Raw genomic sequence first — 21,718 nt, forward strand, 5'->3', positions numbered from 1 at the left:
GGAAAAGCAGGCAAGAGCCGGCTCATGGCAGTCTGAGGTGACACGATAAGATTTAGAGTCTATATGGTAAACGCTGTTGCCCTGAAATCAGATGGGACCAACTAAGTCCAGCGACTTTAAGTCAGTGTCAAGCTAGGGAAGAGCTTTGGCTATGGCCTATTCAAGTGGATGCTTCGGGCAGGAAGGGGAGCTAGCACCCGGCACGTCCCAGCCACCTGCAGCGGCCTTGCGTGAACCACAGTCACCCCCACCTCTGTGCCTTTGCACGTAGCTCCTGACCTGCCTGACAGGTCCTTCCCCTCCGTCTGCACCTTGTTAACCCCTCCAACATCCAAGTCAGGCATCTTTTCTGGGGGGAAGCCTTCCCCAAAGACTCTGTGCTTTCACTGTCATAGAACTTGTCACACTGTATGTACAGTTGATGCTTGAACAATGTGGGGGTTAAGGGAACCAAGCCCCTCAGAGTCAAAAACCTGCCTTTAGCTTTTGACTCACCCCAAAACTTAATAACTGGTAGCCTACTATTGACTTGAAGCCTTACTGATAACATAAGCAGTCAATCAATACATATTTTGTGTGTTATATGTATTACATATGGTAATCTTACAATAATGTCAGCTAGAGAAAAGAAAATGTTATTAAGAAAATCATAAGGAAGAGAAAATACATTTACAGTACCGCGGTGTAAAAAATCCACATATAAGTGGACCTGTGCAGGTCAAACCTGTGTTGTTCAGGGTCAGCTGTATTATATCTATCCGTCTTCTTCATTAGGCTGTGAGCTTCTTGAGAATGGGGACTGTGTCTTAGTCATGGCCCAGGCCCACAGACTTGTAGAAGACTTGATACACAAAAGCTCAATAAATGAATGACTAGCAGGAAGTAACATTACTACACCTAATGATAATAACACTTTCTGTTTTTGTGTCAAGTGCTCCCCATTCACCTGGTGGTTCAGGCCTGAAACCTCAGTCCTACTACTGTAGACTGTTCCTTTATCCTCCCCGCCCACATCCAGCCTGCCCCAAAGCCCGCCCACCATACCTCCTAAGTGTTCCTCAAATCTGCACTTTTGCCCATGGGCACGGCTTCCGTCTTGGCCCAGGCCAGTATTCTCTCACAACCAGTGACTGCAACAGCCTCCCTGGTCTCTCTGCCTCCAGTTTTGCCCTCCAACTCCTCCAACCCATTCTCCACTCCTGTGGCCACACTGATAATGCTAAAATGCAAACCTGACCATGGGCATGCCCCGGTTTAAAACTTTTCCGTGCCTTTCTTTTGCCCTCTGGATTCTCAAGGCCCCTTGTGAGCCTCTCCCTCCCTCTCCAGCCTCCTGACCCCTTTCATCTCTGTATCCCATCCCTGAGGTCTGTGTAGGCAGAGGGGGCGTTGAGGGAATCTGGCTTGTGAGTGCGGCTAGGAGAGTGTGGGGAGCCACAGGAAACAGGGTTGGTGAGGTTGTAAATGACACCTGGGAGATGTGACCTCAGTGGCAGGTACCCTGATATTCATGCCCTAATGGGTGTCTGGGGGCTGCCCATAAAATTGTGGGAACAAATGGAATACCATGACAAACAGACTGTTAGGGAAGTTTGGAGTCAGCACCCAGATCTGCTTTTTGTTTTTAACCTACCATTTACATTTATTTATTTTTGATAGAGAGAGACAGAGCACAAGTGGGGGAGGGGCAGAGAGAGAGGGAGACACAGAATGCGAGGCAGGCTCCAGGCTCTGAACTGTCGGCACAGAGCCCGCCGCGGGGCTCAAACTCACAAACTGTGAGATCATGACCTGAGCCAAAGTCAGACGCTTAACTGACTGAGCCACCCAGGTGCCACTAACCTACCATTTAACAGAGCATCTAATACATGTCAGGCACTAGGCACGTTGCATATATTATCTGATTTAATTCTACAATAACCCTGAGAGGTAGCCAAAACGAATCCCGTTTAACAGATATGGAAACTGAGACCTGGAGCGATTAAGTAATTTGTCTAAACTCAGGCTACAGATAAAAGCCAAATCCAGGTTGAATCCTGACCTATCTGACTCAAAAGCCAGGGTCTTTGGACTATATACACACACCTACACGCATTTTGAGGGGTAGGAAGCCTGTCCAACTTTAATTCTTCTCTATCTAAAGCCTGGAACAGGGCCAACTGTCCTTTTCCTCTACTGCTGTCTTTTCCCTGAGTTAGACATCACTGCTAGGGGCCATTAACTCCAAAAGATCCTCAAGAGCAGGCCCAGTTGCCCCCTGAGTTGGGGAGAGGAATGTGGGTACAGGTGGATGGGATGAGGTACGGTGGTGGGTGGAGAGGGGCAGCGGGGCAGGCCCAAGGGCAGGGCAGGTGGGAGAAGGCCACAGAAGATCAAGGGAGCAGATGGGAAAGGAGGGGATGTGAGAGACAAACTTGGCCTCCTTCTTCATGTTACTCACTGGCTCCCTGAACCTTATCCTAGCCCACCTTGGAAGCCCCGAGAGCTTGGGTGTGTGGCACCACCAATATATCCTAAATCGTGGAAGCTTGAAATGATCAAATCTTAGGACCACAAAATCACAGAAGCTTCATGTTCTCATGAAATGTAGGCTCTTAGAAGCACAGAATTCTCAAATCTTCAATCTTAGAAACTTGCAGTCTTAGAATTGGGAAATCACAGACTCATAAGCAGTATCTGTGCAGAAACCTTTGGAGATCAAAGTTCACCACCCCCCTTATTTTGCAGAAGAGAAACTGAGGCTGAGAGAAGGAAGAGCAAGGCTTCCTCATTGTCACAAGGTGATTTGGTGGCAAAAGGAGTTAGAGCTCCTCCCAGCCATAAGCAAGGATGGGGGCTAAAGCCAGGACTGCAGGGATGGAAGAGGCTGCAGCCTGGCCGGTCCTCTTTCTGCTTGGCTTTGGCATGGCCTTGGGGCACTCACCTCCCTGGTATAAGAGGGAGCCCCAGGCAAAGCCACCCTTCCTTGTGCCTCTCACCTTGGAAGGTGTGGTTGGGTGGGGTTGTGGCCGCAGGGCCTCCTGGGGTTGAGGGACCGGCCTGCCAGGCCCCACACGTTCTCAGCCACTGCCAGGTCTGTTGGTGGGGCAACCGGCTTCCTGGCCTGGGCATGGGCTGAGCCGTTCCCTCTGTCTCCGTGCTCTGAGCAGGCGGCAAGGGGGAGGGGTGCCAACTGGCACAGGGGCCAGGCTACAGGGCCGCCCCAAGGAAGGTGGGAGTAGAGGGTTTCTTCAGCAACGAGGCTCAGACGGAAGGCTTCTTCGAGGTTGTGTTGCAATCGGCCCCCTCCCGGGTGGGGGGAGGGGACTGAGGAAGAAAGACATTATTCAATCCTTGGAGAGTTGGGCTGGCTCTGACAAGCACCCCAGCTGGGGCTGGGTCCCGCCTTCTCTGCCAGCGGGGGCTGAGAGATAAACACAGCTCATTTGATATGGGCCAGCCTGGGCCTTGCTGGGAACGGGATCTGCTGTCTGATCCCCCCTCTACTTTAGGGAGCTGGGGAGGGGGTGGGGAGAGAACCAAGCCTTGTGCTGCTACAATCCCCAGCGGCCACTGAAGCACTCTGAGGGCATCACGACCGGACCGGGACTTCAAATCTTTGTTCCTGGAGGCCTGAGAGGCAGAGCAGGAGTCATGCAAGGAACCAGAGGGAGGCCGGTTCCAGCTTCTTACAGGGGAAACTTTCTGCAGGTTAGGAATGGCCCCTGAGCCTCTCTCCTCTGGAGGTGTGTGCCAGGGACCCGCCCCAGCACCCCTGACTTGGAGAGGGGATTTCTGCATTGCATGAGCTGCCCCTGCTGGTGTGCTGCTTTCAGCTCTCTGTGATTCTATGTGGTCCAATATCTAACAGGAAGACTCTAGGAAGTGGGCAGGAGGAGGTATGAAAGGCACCTTCTAGATTCTAGACCAGTAGGGAACAGGGAAAGAAAATAGAGAACAGGGTAAGGTGTCGGCTGAGGCAGAGAGAGGAGCCCCTAGGCCCTGGGATTGGGCAAAAAGCCAAGGAGTGGGGAGGTGAACTGCGGAGGGCTCTGCCTGGGAGTAGAGTCCTGGATTTAAAACACTAGCTGGATGGCCTAGACAAGTGCATCCTCAGTTTTTCCATCTAGTTTTCTCATCATTACGGTAACAACCCCACAACCCTGTTAGAGGGACACTATCATCTATTCAAGATGACCCATCTTGCAGGGTCATTGTTACCACAATTATCATAATCCTAGCGCTCGACTAAGTGTTAGGAACTGGGCTAAGTAAGCCCTTGACAAGCATCATCCAATTTAACGTCCAAAACAATAATGCCAATGAGAGAATTAAGTAGTTTATGTAAAGAGAAGATAGTCAATAAATGTTGGCTCCTTTTTCCATAGCTCAATCTCATCTAATTCCACAAACCTTGGGGATGTGCTAGGCATCCCAGTTCCTCCCTAAAAGAGTTTTCCTGTAGGACTGACAGCATCCCTTCTGGGCTGTAAAAATCACCAGGTACCTGTGAGGAGGAGATTTGGCAGGGACAGGGCAAAAGGCAGCAGGGTGAGGCACGGGGCTGTGAGCCAGACCTGGAGCCCTGACCCAAGCCTACGTGGTGATCTGGTAAGAGGTGGGGGCAGGCGGGGAGACTGATTGGCTGTGTGAAGTGAGTGAGGAAAGCAGGGTTGCAGGAGATGTATCTAACCCACCTGGTGAAACAACCATTTCTCAAGTCATTCCTGGAAGCATTCATCTGCATATAGACAACTGACATGCAGATCACAAAAGTAATCAACCATAGTGCAGCCATAGCAGTCGCAATGACCATTGTTAAGGAAATGTAGGTGTCAGCTTTCTAAGAACTTTTCACTCCGTAGCCCTTGTTTTCCCAGTTCAAACACTTTCCATCACAGCTTGCTGAGCTGTAAGGACACAGTACAGTATGAACACAGAAAAATTGCTCTGAGTGGCTTTATTGAAAAGGTGGGTCATAGGACCCAGAGATGGTGTGTGTGTGTGTGTGTGTGTGTGTAGGGAGAGGCTCAGCAGTGGGAAGGGGTGGGGTGCAGAGATGTAGTAAATAAATAAGCAAAATGGGACCAAGGGAAAGGAAGCCAGTGTTATTATGAGGACAGAAGGAGCTCTGGACTGAGAGTCAGGAAGCTTGGGCTAGCATCCCTCCTTGGTGACTGACCTTAAAGGTGTAATTTATCCTCTCAGGGCCTCAGATTGTTCATCTAATAACATTTATACTACAATTTAAATCTGTAAACACTTTCACTGTCTGATCCCCCTAACTGCCCTATGAGAGAAGTGTTAAGGTTCAGAAGGGGGAAGTGACACATCCAAAGTCACACAGCAAGTGTGTGGACAAGCTAACAAACTCGATATTCTGGGCCCCTGACTGGAGAGCACTTCTGGTGGATTCCCTTTCACCTAAGTGGTCCAGATGACATCCTTCCTAGAGCCAGAAAGAAGAAGGGATGAAGCAGGGTCTTTGGGCTGGAGCCTCCTAGGACTGACAAAGTACTGGTTGGTTTGCCAGGCCCAGACATGTTCTGCCTTTTCCATGGGAAGAGATATTCCCCCGGTGAGAGCTGGCACCCCTACTTGGAGCCACAGGGCCTGATGTACTGCCTGCGCTGTACTTGCTCTGAGGTACGTTCCTTTGGCCACGTGACCACACGTGACAGGTATGTCCGGGAGACCCTAGAGAAGTCACCCCAGAGAGAGGGTGGGGCCATGCTACTTCCCTAGCGAGTGCGCAATATGTGGGAACAGACAGCTGTGTGCGCCTCCCAGAGATCAGTCACACCACGGGTCAGTGGCTGGGCTGGGCTGGGGACACAGCCCCTCCATCTTTCAGCCCAGCCTTCCTTCCATGTTGGCTGCTGCCAGCCTCCTTGTGTCCCATGCAGCAGAGGACAAGAGCCTCCCTGTTCTGACCTCCCATTCCTTCCTTTCCTTGTGCTATTTCCTTCCGGCCACCTCTCTTGCTGCCCTGCCTTAGGATGTGCTCTCCCAACTCCATTGGCTCAAACACTGACTCTTTAAGGCTCCACCCAAATGCCCCCCTCACCATTAGCCTTATTATTGGATGCCTCGCCTGCAAGTGTGTCTCCTTCTTGGATGCCACATAAGATTCTCTGTCCCTTTCTCCTGATCACTGTTGGCCAAGTATAATTATCTGTGTCTGTCAGTTACTGCCCCTTCCACATGGGGCCCCTGAGAGCAGGTCTTCCTGGCTGCTACTCATGCCCAATTTGGTGTCCTGCCAGAGGCTGAACAAACTGGGGCAGAGACCAGATCTTTTTGTTCACTTCTGTGTCCTTTCCCCCACCCCACCCCAGCACCCTCCACAGAGCCTTGTACTATCAACTGGGTGGAATAAATAAGATCCCCCGGGTGGCCCAGAATTCTCAGGCCAGGTATGAGGGTGGAGGGGTGAGGATGGAGGGGGAGTGATTTGGGAGGCTTGAAACACCCCTTCAGCTGCCTGGGCCCAGCCTGGTTGGTGCGATATCCTCGACAGTCTTTGTCTGGGTGTTGGTGCTTGAGGGGGACAGCGTACCTAGCTCCTACCTGGAGCCAGCCCCTTGGCATCTTTCCCTGAACAAAAGCCAAGAGAGGAATGCAGAAAGCCTATAAGGGCCTCCCTTGTTAAGACAGTCCTCAAAGTGGGAGCACAGAAGAGCTTCTGAGAAGACATTGGGAGGTGGAGGGGGGTGGACCAGCCCCTCTCCTGACTCTGATCACTGGGGTCTCACTCCTCCTGGGATCTTTCCCTCTGATTCCCCACTGCTTCTACCATGTTGGCCTGAGGCAGAACACTGCTGCCAACGGAGACACAACCCCCCACAACTGCCCCCCCCCGGTTCTCCTTAGCACATCTGAGGCCAATCAGGCTTTACAAAAAGAACTTTATGAAATATAGCCAGAGAACAGAAAGAAAACCATAACAGAAAATTCCAGACATATCATGCGGTCCAGTTGACAAAGTCCAAGTTTTGTGATCCACTGGAGCTAATTTGTTTCTCCCTCCTCCGAGTTTCCCCAACCCAAGTGATCGTGCTGGTATCTCCAGAAAATATCCTGAATTCCTCTACTTCTCTCCACTGCTCCCCTTAATGAAAGCCACCTTCGATCTCTCCCTGGGTTGTTACACCAGCCTCCCAACTGGTCTCCCTGTTCCCCCTCTAAATCTGTCCTCCACACAGCAGCTAGAATGATCTTTTCTGAACATAAAACTGATCACGTTATTCCACTCTTTAAACCTTCTCATTGCACCTAAAGTAAAATTCAAATTTCCTGCTTTGGGTTCCACAGGAGCTGCCTTCTGCCTCTTTCTCAGACCTCATCTCCTACCTGTGCCAATGCTTCAACCTCATTCCTGCCTGGTGGTTCCTCCGCCTGAAATATGTCCCCCCAGTTGAATCTTCTCACAGATGGTCCCCTTCATCTCGCAGTTTGTCACATAAAAGTGACCTCCTTATGAGGCTTTCTTTGGTAGCTGTTTCTAAAACACTCTAACTTGGTTAGCCCAAGCACATCTCCCTATTTTATTATCATTATAAGTTTAACATCTGAAATGACCTTGTTCCTACTTGTTTATTTTTTATAGTCTCTCTCCTACTCATAGGATGCAAATTCTGCGAGAGCAAAAACCATGTCGGGTTCACTGCTATGTCCCTAAAGCCTAAAAGAGGGCCTGGCACCCCCGTAGTCGTGTAGTAATCCTGAGAGAATGAATGAGTCCCCATCCCGTCCACCAGGGGCAGCTCAGCATCACGGAAGTGCAGGGACCCTGGAGACAGTGCTCACCTATTGTGTGGTCTTAGGCAATTTAACCTCTCAGACAGAGGCTCTTTTCTCATTGTGAAAGTGTGGATAGCAGTACCTACCCCTAGGATTGCTGAGCAAATAAAGTGAGATCATATATTTATATATACAAGATAAAGTCCCTACCTAGTAGCCCCTCAGTAAATGGTAGTGATGACTTTCCTGAGAGGCAGTCTGGCTGCATGGCCTTCTACCTGGTCACCTGCCATTCAACCCCTTGCCTGTCTCTACTTTATTCCTGGCTGCATGTGGCTGATCATCTCCAGCCCTTGGCTCCTCCAAGGCTGGAATCAAGAAAGAGATCCTAACTCTTCAGGTCACACAGTTCCTTGCACTCTGCCCTAGTTTCTCATCTGAGGGACTTAGTTCGCCCCTTAGTTCACCTTATTAAGCACCCATGTGTGCCAGGCCTCTAGAAGGCCCCTTTTGGAGCTCAGACCAATTCTGCGGACTCTGGGATGCCCCTTAGCACACTGATTAGTCCTTGCAATCTGGCCGTCTTGAGAAGCAGTGGCCCCAGAGGGACTGGGGTCTGGTCCAGAGTTTTCCATGGGGCAAGAGGTGCTGTCCGGGAACTCGGTGGGCAAGGGGGCTAGAAGCAAACCCGCTGACTTCACAGTGGAACAAAACTGGCTCCCTCCCTTCATCTAAGAAAGAGGCCCTCTATCCCTTCTTTTCTGGCTCTTATTTATTCACCCACTCCTTTGTTCAGACTGTAACAGGCAGTAGCCTGGAGCAAGGCCCTGAGCTGACAATTCAGAGATGAACAGACGAGGCATGACCCTTGTTTTTGGAAAAGAATTCGTGGATGAATGGACTAGACAGATGTAAATGGTCTGTGACAACATGTGGTCCAGTTGACAAAGTCCAAGATTCGTGATCCACTGGAGCTAATTCGTTTCTCCCGCCCCCGAATGCCATGACCCTTATAACAGAGGGGAGAGTAAGGTATGGGCCACCTAGGTCGGGCTGACAGACTCTGCCTGGTGAGCTGGGAAACCTCCAGAAGGGGCGGTGGCCTCTCTCTCTTTAGCTCCTCTGTTTCTGCTCATCACTCCCCCTCCCCCATTTCTCTGCCCCATCCCTTCTCTTCCATTTGCTGCCCTTGAAAAAGCGTAAAGAACTTTGGGCCCCTCCTTCTCTGGTGCCAGCTCCAAGGCTTTGTGCAAGGTTACCCAAACCTCCTAGAGATTCAGGGAGTGGATCGCAAAGCCCTGAGTCTTCTCCACATCAGGTTTCTAATCTTGTCCTCATCCCTGTCACCTGCCCTCCTGTGTCACATTTCTCTTGTAACCCCAAAGCTCAGGCTCAGAGGTAAAATGAAGCCCCAGATGTAAAACAACAACAGTCAAGATCAATGTCAGAATAAGTCCAGCCTCTTACCTGTATTTCTCAAACACCGGGAAGGGGACACAAGGTCTGTGCAGGTCCATGCACACTGTGGGGCACATGAGCAGGGGAAGGGGAGAGACTGGACAAATTGAGTTGATTGTTTTTGTTCCATCACAGGCTGAAAACAAGTGTAGTGTCCCACAGCTGGGATGGGGTTTTGGGAAAGGTCAGGTTCAGGTGGGAGGCAGTGGTTCTTTGGAATCAGGACCTCCCTTCCATGTCCCCTTCAGAGTGCCCATGTGAGCTGTTACCGCCTCCACTGCCCGCCTGTCCACTGCCCCCAGCCTGTGACCGAGCCGCAGCAGTGCTGTCCCCGCTGTGTGGGTAAGTGGCCTCTCTCTCTTCGGCTCCTCTGTGTTTGCGCATCACCCTCTCTCTCTGCTTCTCTGCCCCATCCATTCTCCCCCTTGCCTGCTGACCCCATCCCAATGCAGGCTTCTGGCTAAGAGGCGCCTCTGGCATGAGAGGGGGCAGTCTCTACTATCAGAGGTGTTGAGATGACAAAGGTATTCAGGGGAAGAAACATCCCAATCCCCACGGAGTTCTGGGGTAGCAGCAAATTTCTCATTCTTAAGTAGCTGGGCTTGGCAGAAGGAGGGAGAAAATGTGGAAAGTGGCTGAAGATAACAGGGGCGTGCTTGGCCTGTGGACGGCACACTTGGGCTCCAATCTCTCTCTGGTTGGCCGGAGCTGGAGGGGGTGGACATGCCCTGTGTAAGTGGGGTGACTAAGCAGGGGCCCAGAAGCCCTGGAGGGAGATGCCAGGAGTCCCACCCTGGGGCTGGGAATGACTACAGGAGTTGGAGTACATGTATTTGGAGATTTCTCCCAGTGCCGAGGTTCAGGGACCCTATGTGTCTTGATGCTAAATGCTTATGATTCTATGATTTTAAGATTCTAAGAGCCTCTGAGACTGGGATTCTAGGAAGTGAAGGTAAAAGAGAGAAGAGAAGAGGTGGTCTGAGAAGGAACTGGCATTACCAAGTGTATATGTAACCACGTGGCCAATGAGGGGCAGCCAGTGGGGAGACCAACATAATGGTAGGGAGATATTGAGAGGAGAATTAATGCTTAGAAGCAACAGGAAGGTGATAAAAGAGGGCTCCAGACTATGGTCTCCAGGCTCTGGAACCAGGGCTCTCCTGGTGAGCTGGGGACCTGTGTGGAGTATGTGTGTAAAGGGGCTCATTTTCCATGCACAACCCCAGTAGAGATCTGACCATGGCCCTGGCTCGGGTCACAGATGTTCCTGGCTCTCCGTCCCCTTGGGGAGTAGGGGCTCTGAGCTTCATCCTGCCCCATGAGGGGGTCATCGTGCCTCCTCCATGGCAGAGGCTCACTCCAGGAGTCCTTACCTCTCCTTGCTGATTTTGTGCACTGGCCCCTTCCTTCTTACATGCTCCTCTCTCCCTCTCCGAGCCCTGCCCCTTTGCCCGCCTGGCTGTACATGTTCCTCATAACTCAGCTCAGCCATCAGCTCCTTTGGAAAGCCCTCCCTGCCCAACCCCCCACCCCACCCCACCCCCGGCTGAGTTAGGGGCTCCTTCTCTGTGCTGCCATGACTTCTGTGCTTCCATCTGCCCTAGCCCTTACTTCTACAGCAGCACTGCTCGTAGGGTATTTCTCTAACCCCTCAGAATGTGAGAGTCCTGCTGGGAGGGGCTGGCTCTTACCCAGCACTCCATTCCTAATGCCTAGCCTGGTGCCTGCTACAGAGAAGGTGCTTGGTAAAGGTGTCTTGAGGGAATGAGTGGGTACTGTCAGGAACGGAGACTTATCCTGCTACCTGGCAGGATGAGGACTGGCTAGTTGGCAGGTGCTGACAAGTGGGGCTATGGTGGCCAGTGAATGACAGGAGCTTACACCAAGCACAGGGATAGTCTAGATCATTCCAGCTGACTCTACTAGGATATAACTCTGTGTGGGGCCTCGTTTTGTTCACTGCTGTAGCCCCACCACCTAGGACAGTGCCTGGCACTAGAGGGGACTCATGGATATGCTCATTGAATGTTAAATGAACTAATGCAGGTCCCCACTGAGTGGGGCTTTGTGGAGCTGAGGCTTCTGGCACTTGTCAGGGCCAGCTCAGATACTGAGGGGCTGAAAGGCCTCGGTGGGGACCCATCAGAGGGAGCAATCATGGTCAGATGTAGTTATCAGTGAGACCTCTCAATTAGCTACTATGGGGACTGTCTGGGAGGGCTGAAGCCAGAGCTTGGTTTAAATGCCAAGATAGGATAAGATGCAAAATCTTCAGAAAAGTGGTCCAGTTAATTTTGACAAAGCTTTTGTCAAACTTTTTCTTCTTCCTGCCCCACCTCCACTTGAAGAACCTCACACCCCCTCTGGGCTCCGGGCCCCCCCAAAGTACTGTCAGCACAATGGGACCATGTACCAACATGGAGAGATCTTCAGTGCCCACGAGCTGCTCCCTTCCCGCCTGCCCAACCAGTGTGTCCTCTGCAGCTGTACCGTAAGACCTTCCGCCTTCTTGTGAGCACAGGCCGGCACAGATCGGCCGGCAAAGCGGCAAAGCGTAATGGTGTGGTATGGTGGGGGAGAGCGGGGGATTGTTCCTCTCTGGTCAAAGCAAAGTGAGAGTGAACGGGCTCAGCAGGGAGGGAATCTCTGAGGTTTGGAATCTCTGGGCTTCCGCATCCTCCTCATGGTTACCACAGTTACCTCGTACTGACATTTGCCCATTTCTGTTTCCCCCAGTAACTCTACACTCCTCAAATAGAGGGAGCATACCCAGTTCATTGTATCCTCTGCTGCTACCAGCCCAGGGCCTGGTACACAGATGTGTATAATGATTGTTGAATGAATAAGTGAATGAGTGAATGATCAGCCCTGGGGTACGGAGACAGGGTCAGACTGCTTGTTGCAAATGGATTTAATCTGAAGTTGCTTATACTCCACCTGCTGGGGTCAGGGTTGGGCCTGGGGACAGGCAGAACTGACCCTGCAGTGTTATCAGGGGACAGAGACTAAAGCCAAGCGGGGCCGGATCTGGAAAGTCTTCACCCTTCCCCTCAGTGGGCTTAAGTGTGGCCCTGCTATAGGTTTACAGGTGGCTTTCGCCATGGCATTCTCACCCTGGAGTTTAACTCATCTGTGCATTGGTCGGAGAAACTCCTGCTCTCCTGATTTCCATACTGTCTGCTCATCAAACTTCTCTGGGCCTCACTTCCTCCCAGTGTGGGAGGGAGTCTGACCAGGTGATCACCAACGTCCTGTTTAAAATAATAATCTGAGTTAGCAGTGACACAAGGGTAAGAGGCCTAGATTAGACGTCAGACACCCATGTTTGAGCTCCAGCTCTGCCACGGTTCCCTGTGTGACCTTGATCTAGTCACTTCCCTGGGGCCTGTGTCCCCATCCATCTTTTCAGGGACAGGATCCTATCAGTCTGAGATTCAGAATCTTAAAGTATCTGTGCTGCAGAGCAAACAACTTACAAGTGACAAAGAGTGTCACTTATAACTCAACCTAGAGAGCAATTATTTTTGTAGGGCTTGAGCCTCTTCCAGAGGTCTGATACATTATACCTGCTGGTTCATGGGAATGCCTTGTGTTTATAAACAGTACCCCAAAGACCCTAGGAAAAGGATATTACTGTACTTATTTTCAGATGAGGAAACTGAGGCTCAGATCAGTTAAGCAACTTGCCTGAAATCACACAGCTAGTTAAGTGGCAGAGCCAGAATTCAGATGTAGGGCCACATGACTCCAAAATTCATGTTCCTTTCCCCGTGCTGTGCTGCTTCCTGTAAAGGGACAAGGGCCTGGATGAGGAGGAGTCTGTGGAAAGAGACAGAAGTGATGGCATGGCCTTAGGGTGGTGAGAACATTCTTATGATTCCTTGTCCCTTCTCCTTGGATACTTGGATCTCCCCTTCTTTCTTCTCCTCCTTGTTTAAATGGGACTGGCTTGACTCCTGGCCTCCTGAGGCTCACTGGAAAAGGAATAGGGAAAGGACTCAAGGTAATATCACTTCCTCCCAGGTACATCATGCCTTCCAGTTTAAGAAGGGTTTTCACAACCATTCCCTCACTTGATCTTCACAACCCAGATGGGAGTGTCCCCATTTCACAGAGGAGGAAATTGAGGCCCAGAGAAGAAAAGTGACTCACCACAGGTCATCTGGCTTCTGATTCCCAGAAGGCTCTTTCCTCTACATTGTTGCCTCTCTAGTCTGGGTCCTGAAGCTGGGGACCTAGGGTTTTCAGTCAGAGCAAGATGATCCCAGGATGTATCCCATTGATCCCCCTCCTCTCTGCTGGGCCCCCTGTTCCAGGTCAGGGGGAAGGGTGTTGACTTCAGCCCGCAGGCTGGGCTCTAATCCATTCTGCTGGGTTGCGTCTCTGACTTCAGGCAGTTCAGGCAGCTTTCCAGGCTCTCCACTTCTATAGGATGAAAGAATCCCACCTCCCCCCTTGCTGTGAGAGCCTAGGCAGAGGCAGGGTCTGAAAGCACTTTACAAGCTGAAGGATGAATGCTAACTAACGCGGGGCCAGGGGAGGGGGAGGGATTGGTTGGGTATAGGGGATCCTTCCTCTGAGTTGGCTGGGCCTTGCCCAGGATGCTTGGCTGCTCCCTCCCACCCCCACCTCAGGGGACACCTCAAGGCAATTTGCCCTCAGGGCAGGGGTGGGGCTCTCTTCACCCCAAGGCTGCCCCTCATCACTCATCTCCTATTTGCTCTGTCAGGAGGGCCAGATCTACTGTGGTCTCATGACCTGCCCAGAACCAGGCTGCCCCGCACCCCTCCCGCTGCCTGCATCCTGCTGCCAGATGTGCAAAGGTGAGTCTGTCCCTAGGTCTGGCAATGCCCCCCACCCCCACCCCAGGGACCTCATCAAGGGCTGTTAGAGGTGGAGGAACCTCAGCTAGGGAAGGACAAATGGCTTGAGCAGAGTGAAGTGCACAGATGGTCAGACTGTTCCCCGTGGGTTGGGTTAGTCCAGGAAAGCTTCCTGGAGGAGACAGGACTGGGGGAAGGGAGTACTTCACAGTAGAATGCTTCCCCAGATATTGGCATTGTGGAAGGGCACTGGACCAGGAGCCAGGTGACTCCAGTTTAGTCCTGGTTCTTCCAGAAAATTCCTACAGATCCCTGTTCCTCTTTGAGCCTCAGCTATGTCATGTGTGCACTGAGAGGTTGGCCTCAGTGATTTATTTATTTATTTATTTACTATTAAAAAAAACTTTTTTTTTAAATTTTATTTATTATTGAGAGACAGACATGAGCATGGAAGGCACAGAGAGAGGAGACACAGAATCCAAAGCAGGCTCCAGGCTCTGAGCTGCCAGCACAGACCCTGACGCAGGGCTCAAACCCACAAACTGCAAGATCATGACCTGAGTAGAAGTCAGACGCTTAACCGACTGAGCCACCCAGGTGCCCCTGGCCTCAGTGATTTCTAAGGGACTGTCTAATTCCAGGCAGGGTTCTTGGTCTTTGAACCAAGAATGCTTGGAAGGAGCCGGACCGTGTGTGAGGCAGGGGCTAGAGAGAGAGAATCCCACTCGGGGCCTTGTGTGCTGGCACCCCGGGGTGAGTGGGAGACAGAGCTCTAGGGTGTTCCAACTAGGACACAGGGGACTGGAGGCGGGTACCTGGGAGGGTATAGTATAGACCAAGGCCTGGTGACTTCATATGTGGCTGGATACGGTGGCTCTCCAGGGGACTGCAGCTAAGCAGGCTGTAGGGATGGGATCCCGGGCCCTTGGGTCATCCATGATATGCACTGAACAAGAATGTCTGGCCCAGCCAAGAGGGAGTGTAGGGAAACGGAGGCAACAACCCAGTGTAGGGAATTTGTCAAGCCAACGGTGAAAAGCAGCTGTAACTAGAAGTGGGAATAAGTCCCCACTGGGGCAGAGGGCCCTGCCAGTGCATAGGGACTGCAGAAGTGTCACTAGGCCTGGGAGGTTGAAGGCCTGCAGGGCCTCTATCAGCAAGGCTTAGCAGGTGGAGGTTGACCCAACTTCCCTTTGGGTTTCCAGATGAGTCAAGTAAGAAATCAGCTGAAGAGGACACCACACAGTCACACCGTGGGGCGGTGAGTGCACAGCTTTACTGACAGGCTAGAGAGAGGTGGTGAGGGGGACTGGTATCCAGGGCCTAAATGCCATGACTCTGGAGCAGACAACACCAGTCATTGTCTTCATTTCTGTTTTTGTCCCCTAGGTCAGCTCCACGCCCTCCACCACGTCCCAGCCCCTCTCCCTAGCCTCCCATCATGGCTGGTGGGTCAGCAGGGGCTGGGAACAAGTGCCATGCAGGGCAAGAGCAGGCTCTAAACTTCCCAGCTTCCCTCCTGAGAAACATTCTGACACTGACACTGTTCTATCTGGAGCCTGTATCTGTCCTTAGTTCAGCCTGCCTGTGGGCAGCACATTCTCCAGAGAATGTGGCCTCTGTCCTGGCCCAGCCTTCCCCACCCAGCTCCTGTGGTACTGATGCTTTGTCTGGGGGTTACCTCTCTGTCCTCCCCTCTGTCTTGGCCCCTCTCCGTCTTAGTCTAGAGTTAGGATGGGCTAAACTTTCCAGCTTTCTCTGGTCAGAGAGGAAAGAGGTGTGAGGATGGGCTTACGCACCAACTCAAGTCACCATCCACCCTCTGTGCTATGTCTACAATGTAAACAACTTCACCTTCTCCTTTAGCCTGGGTCACCTGGATCCCGGGGAATGGGAGGCTGACCTCCCCTGCTCAGGGACTCCCCAGGGGTCTGGCCTATGAGCCCTCCCTTCTCCTCTGCTGGCTCATCCTCCCTTCTCAGGCTGGGCCTTTTCAGGTGGAGTGGGGCTCTGTGCCGCAGAGCCTGAGCCAGGCCATCTCCTTGCCATCCCACCCTCTCCCTAGGAGGCAGCGTGCTAGGCAAAGCCCACCCAGGCTTAGTTCCAGGCCCTGGGCAGCTCCTTACTGGATGACGTGAGCAAGTCCCATCAGAGGGTTGGGCTTTTCAATTCCTTCTTGCTACTGTTCCACTTGACAAGCATTTCCTGGAAGCCTCCTAAGTGCCTGGGCCTGTGCTGGGGCCTGAGACGGTTTCCTGGGAGCTCCTGTGGGCTCGGTCGGGCCATCAAAAGGCTGACTCAGACACTGTATGGGGCAGGAAGGGGCTGTAGAAGAAGGACTATGAGTGACTTGGTATTGGTGAGGCGGGTAATAAGCCCACCTGCTCCTACCCCTTGACCTCGAGCGCCAAGCCTCTTAACTAGGAGCTGTGATGTGCCTGACCCATTATACTGCCCTCACCCCTTTGTTATCACTGCTAGCCCTGCCAAGACCTGGTCTGGAGGGGCAGGGTTTCAGGATCTTGGATTCCAGGGGCTCAAGAAAGGGGGCTCTGGAGACTTGGTCTCCAGATGGGACCTGTTCTTAGTCTTCCTGCCCTGTGGGATTCTGGGGCCTGGTGGGACCTTCAGAGGCCCATCCCCTTATCCCATCACCTAAATCTTCAAGGAATTTCCTGACTGTCATCCTCACTACAGACCTGTAGTTTCTAAGTTTCCCAGGTTCCTAATTGCTGTGTCTCCCAGGTCAAGACCTCAGTACCCCTCTGTTCACCTCAGCCCCAAGGCCCTGGCTCTGATAGTCCTGAGAAGGGGTTGGTGGAGACTGGGTTTCCAAACCACTATCCTCTGAGAGTTTTCAAATATCAATTGTCTGAAAACATCTTAGACCCCATCCAGATCTTTCTATCCCTAGCCTGTGCCTCTCTTTACTAGGAAGTCATGCTGGTTTCTACCTGCAGGCCTCACTGCAGCTCTGTCTTGCTGCTCTTCTGCTGACAATGGCCCATCAGTGATCTTCATCCTTCCTGCCATTTGCAGAGACATTCCCAGGATCCGTGTTCAGGGGACAATGGAAGAAAGAGGGTCCTGGGCACCCCAGCTCCTACTGGCCTCAGTGCTCCTCTGGGCTTCATCCCTCACCACTTCCGACCAAAGGGGGCAGGCAGCACAACAGTCAAGATTGTCCTGAAGGAGAAACATAAGAAAGGTGAGGACGGAACCTCCTCTGATCCCTGAGGTGGGAAAAGGGGGCCCCGACTGCTCCCACCTCCCACCCCCGCACCCCCACCCCCCACTCAGTGGTCCCCTGATCTCAACTTGCCCATGAGCTTGTGGATTCACAAAATATCAAAACTGAAGGTGTCCTTAAGGGCATCAGGTCTAAGGCCCCATTTCACAGATGAGGACCCTGAAGTTCAGAGTACTGAGTGAGAGCCAGAACCAGTCCTAGAACCCGAACTATGGGTCAACACAACAATATTTTTTGAGCCTCTGCCATGTCTTTGCTGGGAATTGAGGGGCACAGAACAGAGAGATGAAAAATGGTCCCTGTCCTCGAGGGGCTCCAGACATGCAAATAAATACTCTAATATAAGGAAGTGGTGAGGGAAAGTTTTTGACAAAGAAAGGAGGGAGCAGAGCTAGGCTGCAGCAAGATGGTCAGGATGCAGCAGGGAAGGAGGCCAAGTGGGCAATGGTGGCAGCAGAGGGGGAGGAAAGCAGGCTTACTGCGGGAGACCCCCCCCACCCCCAACCGGTGGAGCAGGAGGAGCTGCTGTCCCAGCCCCTTTTGTACAGATGGGACACTGAGGCTAAGAAAGGGGAAGGGACCTGCCAGAGCTCACACAGCCAGGTAAGTGTCCGAACTTGATTTCAGCTCTCCTCCCACCAGACATGCTGTGACGGGCAGGGGGAGTACTCTCCCTCTTCAGCAAGAACTTTCTGGGCACGTGTCAGCTCTGAGTGCTGAAACAGGGGAGAAGTCAGGGACAGGGGGCCAGGTCTGCAGCTGGCCTCAGCTTTACAAGCAGTGTGGCTGGGCCAGACTGGTGGAGCAGGGGGCTCCCCAAGGCCCCACCCCCACCCATCACTGGACTCTGGCCCAGGTCTGAGGCACTGACCCTCCTCCCTTCCTGCCCTCCTTGGCCTAGCCTGCGTGCACAGTGGGAAGACATACTCCCATGGGGAGGTGTGGCACCCAGCTTTCCGCTCCTTTGGACCCCTGCCCTGCATCTTGTGCACCTGTCAGGATGGCCGCCAGGACTGCCAGCGGGTGACCTGCCCCACTGAGTATCCCTGCCATCACCCTGAGAAAGTGGCCGGAAAGTGCTGCAAGATTTGCCCAGGTACAAAGAGATGCTGGAGGCAGGGAGGGCACTGCCCTGAGTGGGCCCTGGGTCCCTCTCCCCAGGGCACAGATACTTGGAACATCTCCGACACAGATGGGGCAATGGACTCAGAGCCATAGGATGCAGGGTTTTTAGATGCACTCGAGTGGAAAATGCCAGACTCACAAAATATTAGACTTATGGAATATCTAATGTTATAGTGACAGATTCAGAGGCTCTCAGTCAAATACACAGAATCAAATAACGTTCTGGGTTCTCTGAAATCATAAAATCATAGGATGTTAGGACTTTTAGGAGGAATAGCCAATGTTTATTGTGCATTTACCATGAGCCAAGCAGGCATTTTACATGTGGGAGTTCATGTACTCCTCACCACAAATGGACAGGGCAGGTATCTTTGTCTCCATTTTACAGACCAAGAAAATAAGTGCCCTGTCCAAGGTCACACAGCTCAAATGACAGTTGGAATCCGAACCCAAGTCTGTCTTACTCCAAAGACAATGCTCTTGACCACTGTTGTCTTCCTTTAACCTTCATCTACATATGGGTAAACTGAGACCCAGAGAAAAGAAGGGACTTTCTAAAGTCACAGAGCAATGTAGTCGTGGAGCTGGAATTAGAACTCAGGCTTCCAGACTTGCCAACTGAGTTCCTCTAACGCTGTCACGTGACCCTAGGATTAATAAGTGTGCAGAAGAAAACATCAGAGTATCTCATTGGGAGGAACAGCCTGTGATTGTCAACAGTAGCTGTTGTGAGGAACAGACCCATTCCCTCAATCCTGGAAGGAGAGCAGGTGGGGTAGAAGGTGCGGGCTGTGTTGTGCCTTTACCACTTCTGGTTAGAGGGCTGGGTTGGCAAAACAAAAAGGAGAGGAATGGGGAAGAAAAAAGGGGAAGGAAATGTGTGTCGAGAACCTACTGGCACCAGGTATTGTCCTGTGATTTCACCTAGTTCAATTAATCCTCATCTCTCAGCTGTTTTACAAATGAGATCACAGAGTGGCTGCAATCATCTTAAGTCTGCACCTACCCCAGGCTTTGACGTCAGGAAATGTGAGTCTATGTTAGCTTGCTTACCGACGGACTTCCCTAACTTACTGTTGTGAGCTTAGACAAGTTACTTTCCTTTCGGAGCCTCAGACAGAGTTGATGAAAAATGCTTTATAAATTGTAAATCAACATCCAAACAAAATCCAAATATAAGGGGTCACTATTATTTTTCAGAGTAATATGCTATTGGGACAGGGTTAGGGACAGAGCATGACAGAATGGCACCTGGAAGAAAACGAGGGGTGGGGCTTCAACTTGGATTCTCTTGGAGACTGGCTGTGGTTCACTGCTGGGCTCCCTCACAAACACACTTGATCTTGGGCTCTGCCACTGGAACCCAGTCCATTTCCTCTTAAAAATATGGAGACTGTAGCCTTACAACTCTTAGCGGGACATCTCTAAGAGTTTCATAACTAGGAAGAATTTAGAAGGAAGTGTGTATGTTTAGGGACTTAGTCCTTTAGTCCCTGAAAAATAGGGAATGTTGGTACATGGAAAGTTCCAGGAAATGTCCTTGGAATGCCAACATGTCCAGGCTTTAGGACTGGATCCAACCACTGTCGCCATCACCGCTCCCCGCTACACCCTTACGGTCCCCTCCACCACTACAGTCACGCCATCACCTCCACCACCCTCCGTCACAACCATGATCATCACTATTGCCATCATCACCTCAACCCCTCCCAAACCTTTCACTCCATGTATGGTCATGAGAATCTGTGTTTGGTGATGGGGGTGACTCAAAAGACTTGGAGGACATGGCTCCTGGCCTTCACCCCGTGGGTCTCTTTTAGAGAAGAACATACCCAAGTGAGACAGTTACAAGGCAATGCGTGTCAGTGAGACTAAGGGCATGAGTGGGAGGCATAAGCAAGAAGGGCTTTAAAGGCTGTGAGTGGAGAAAAAACAGGGTAGGCTAAGCTGTTCCAGGTCGGCTGCCTGGAGAAGGTGGAAGGTGAGCTGAGCCCAGAAGGATGAGAAGGTTTTAATATGCTAATCAATGGGAAGTTAATGGGAGAAATGCCCCATCTCTTTCCCAGGGGCACCAGAACTTTCCCAAAGACCTTAAAGACCAGAGGGGGTTGTCAGACCAGGGGCCCAGCTTCCTGGACATACCAGGCAGGGGTCGGGAGGAGGGGTACAGAATGTTCACAGCTCCTTGTCTTTCCCAGAGGACAAGGCAGACCCTGGCCACAGTGAGATCAGTGCTACCAGGTGTCCAAAGGTGCCAGGCCGGGTCCTCGTCCACACATCAGTGTCTCCAAGCCCAGACAACCTACATCGCTTTGCCCTCGAGCATGAGGCCTCTGAGCAGGTGGAGATCTACCTCTGGAAGCTGGTAAAAGGTGAGCATGGGCCCACTCCCAGTCGGGCTTACCTCTGGCCTGTCCCCCTGTTATCAGGGGCCTCCGAGGCCTATTTTGTTGATCAGGTGCCTCTAGCCCAGGGAGACCTGCCTCTGGCTACCCTTCCAGATTTGAGTCTCTGATTCCGAGGTAGAGGGAGACGGAGATTCTGTCTGTGATTCTCTGGCAGTTCTGATAAGCTCATCCAGGGCCTCCCAGTGCTCCCTCTCCTGGGGGGAAGGGGTTGTTGCACTTGCAAGGAGCCAGGACAGGGTAATGCCTACAACCATGAAGCAAAGGCCTATCAGTAGAACTTCAGCACTCTGTGAGGGGAGATCTTTTCAGGCAGAAGGACATCCACAGCCTCCTCAAAGCAGGAGGGCCTTCAGGCTCATTTAGCCTTTTCTATTGGGTGGAGTCTATCCCTCTATACGAGAATATATGTCTCATTCTGTGAGAAACTCGCCCAATTCAACAAGATGCTCCTATCACCGGCTGAAGGTGAAGAGGAGTTTTCATTGATGAGGAAATTGCTGAGAATTTGGTTTTCTGGGCACTTCTTGCCAAATATAGATCCCCTGGGTAGAGCAAAACAAACTAAACCCTTTAAGTGGGGTTTAGCTGTAAGGTCACTTTTCTCTACTGATGGGTCTTGCTGAAATGGGTGGGGGTGGAAGAGGGAATGCTAATAACGATGATAATGATAATGACAACCAATGTGTGAAGCACTTTAGAGTTTACAAAGTGCTTTCACATTCATTATCTCATTTGATCCTCAATGATCCTGAGAGTTAGGTATTATTATCCCCATTTTACAGATGAGGAAACTGAGGCTCAGAGAGGTGAAGTACCTGGCCCAAGGCCACACAGCCAGTAAGTGGAGGATGGGAGCTAGAGCCCATGTCTTGTGACGTCAGATGCGGCTCTTTCCCTGCTCTACTCTGCCTCCTGTCCTAGGAGGAATGGAC

General features: G+C 51.7%; 1 protein-coding gene and 1 long non-coding RNA gene across 3 annotated transcripts in view; one reads left to right on the forward strand and one right to left on the reverse strand.

Moving 5' to 3' along the window:
- The window catches only part of CHRDL2 (chordin like 2), a 32,097-nt gene that overhangs the window by 6,075 nt on the left and 4,304 nt on the right, over positions 1-21,718 (forward strand). Inside the window, exons 2-10 of one of the 2 annotated variants that reach the window (XM_043580252.1) lie at positions 5,513-5,625; positions 9,429-9,522; positions 11,529-11,671; positions 13,910-14,003; positions 15,209-15,264; positions 17,043-17,211; positions 18,155-18,349; positions 20,577-20,750; positions 21,569-21,623. In XM_043580252.1, the coding sequence (XP_043436187.1) occupies positions 5,513-5,625; positions 9,429-9,522; positions 11,529-11,671; positions 13,910-14,003; positions 15,209-15,264; positions 17,043-17,211; positions 18,155-18,349; positions 20,577-20,750; positions 21,569-21,623 (1,093 nt within the window). The remainder of the gene's footprint in view (positions 1-5,512; positions 5,626-9,428; positions 9,523-11,528; positions 11,672-13,909; positions 14,004-15,208; positions 15,265-17,042; positions 17,212-18,154; positions 18,350-20,576; positions 20,751-21,568; positions 21,624-21,718) is intronic. The other variant, XM_043580251.1, reaches the window with a different exon arrangement.
- LOC122483343 lies at positions 12,077-13,902 on the reverse strand. The gene is made up of 2 exons (XR_006297395.1): positions 13,333-13,902; positions 12,077-13,154 (listed from the first exon to the last, which is right to left on the reverse strand). It is a non-coding gene; the product is annotated as an uncharacterized LOC122483343 (long non-coding RNA).

This window comes from Prionailurus bengalensis, chromosome D1, assembly GCF_016509475.1.
Source record: "Prionailurus bengalensis isolate Pbe53 chromosome D1, Fcat_Pben_1.1_paternal_pri, whole genome shotgun sequence".
Classification (NCBI taxonomy): domain Eukaryota; kingdom Metazoa; phylum Chordata; class Mammalia; order Carnivora; family Felidae; genus Prionailurus; species Prionailurus bengalensis.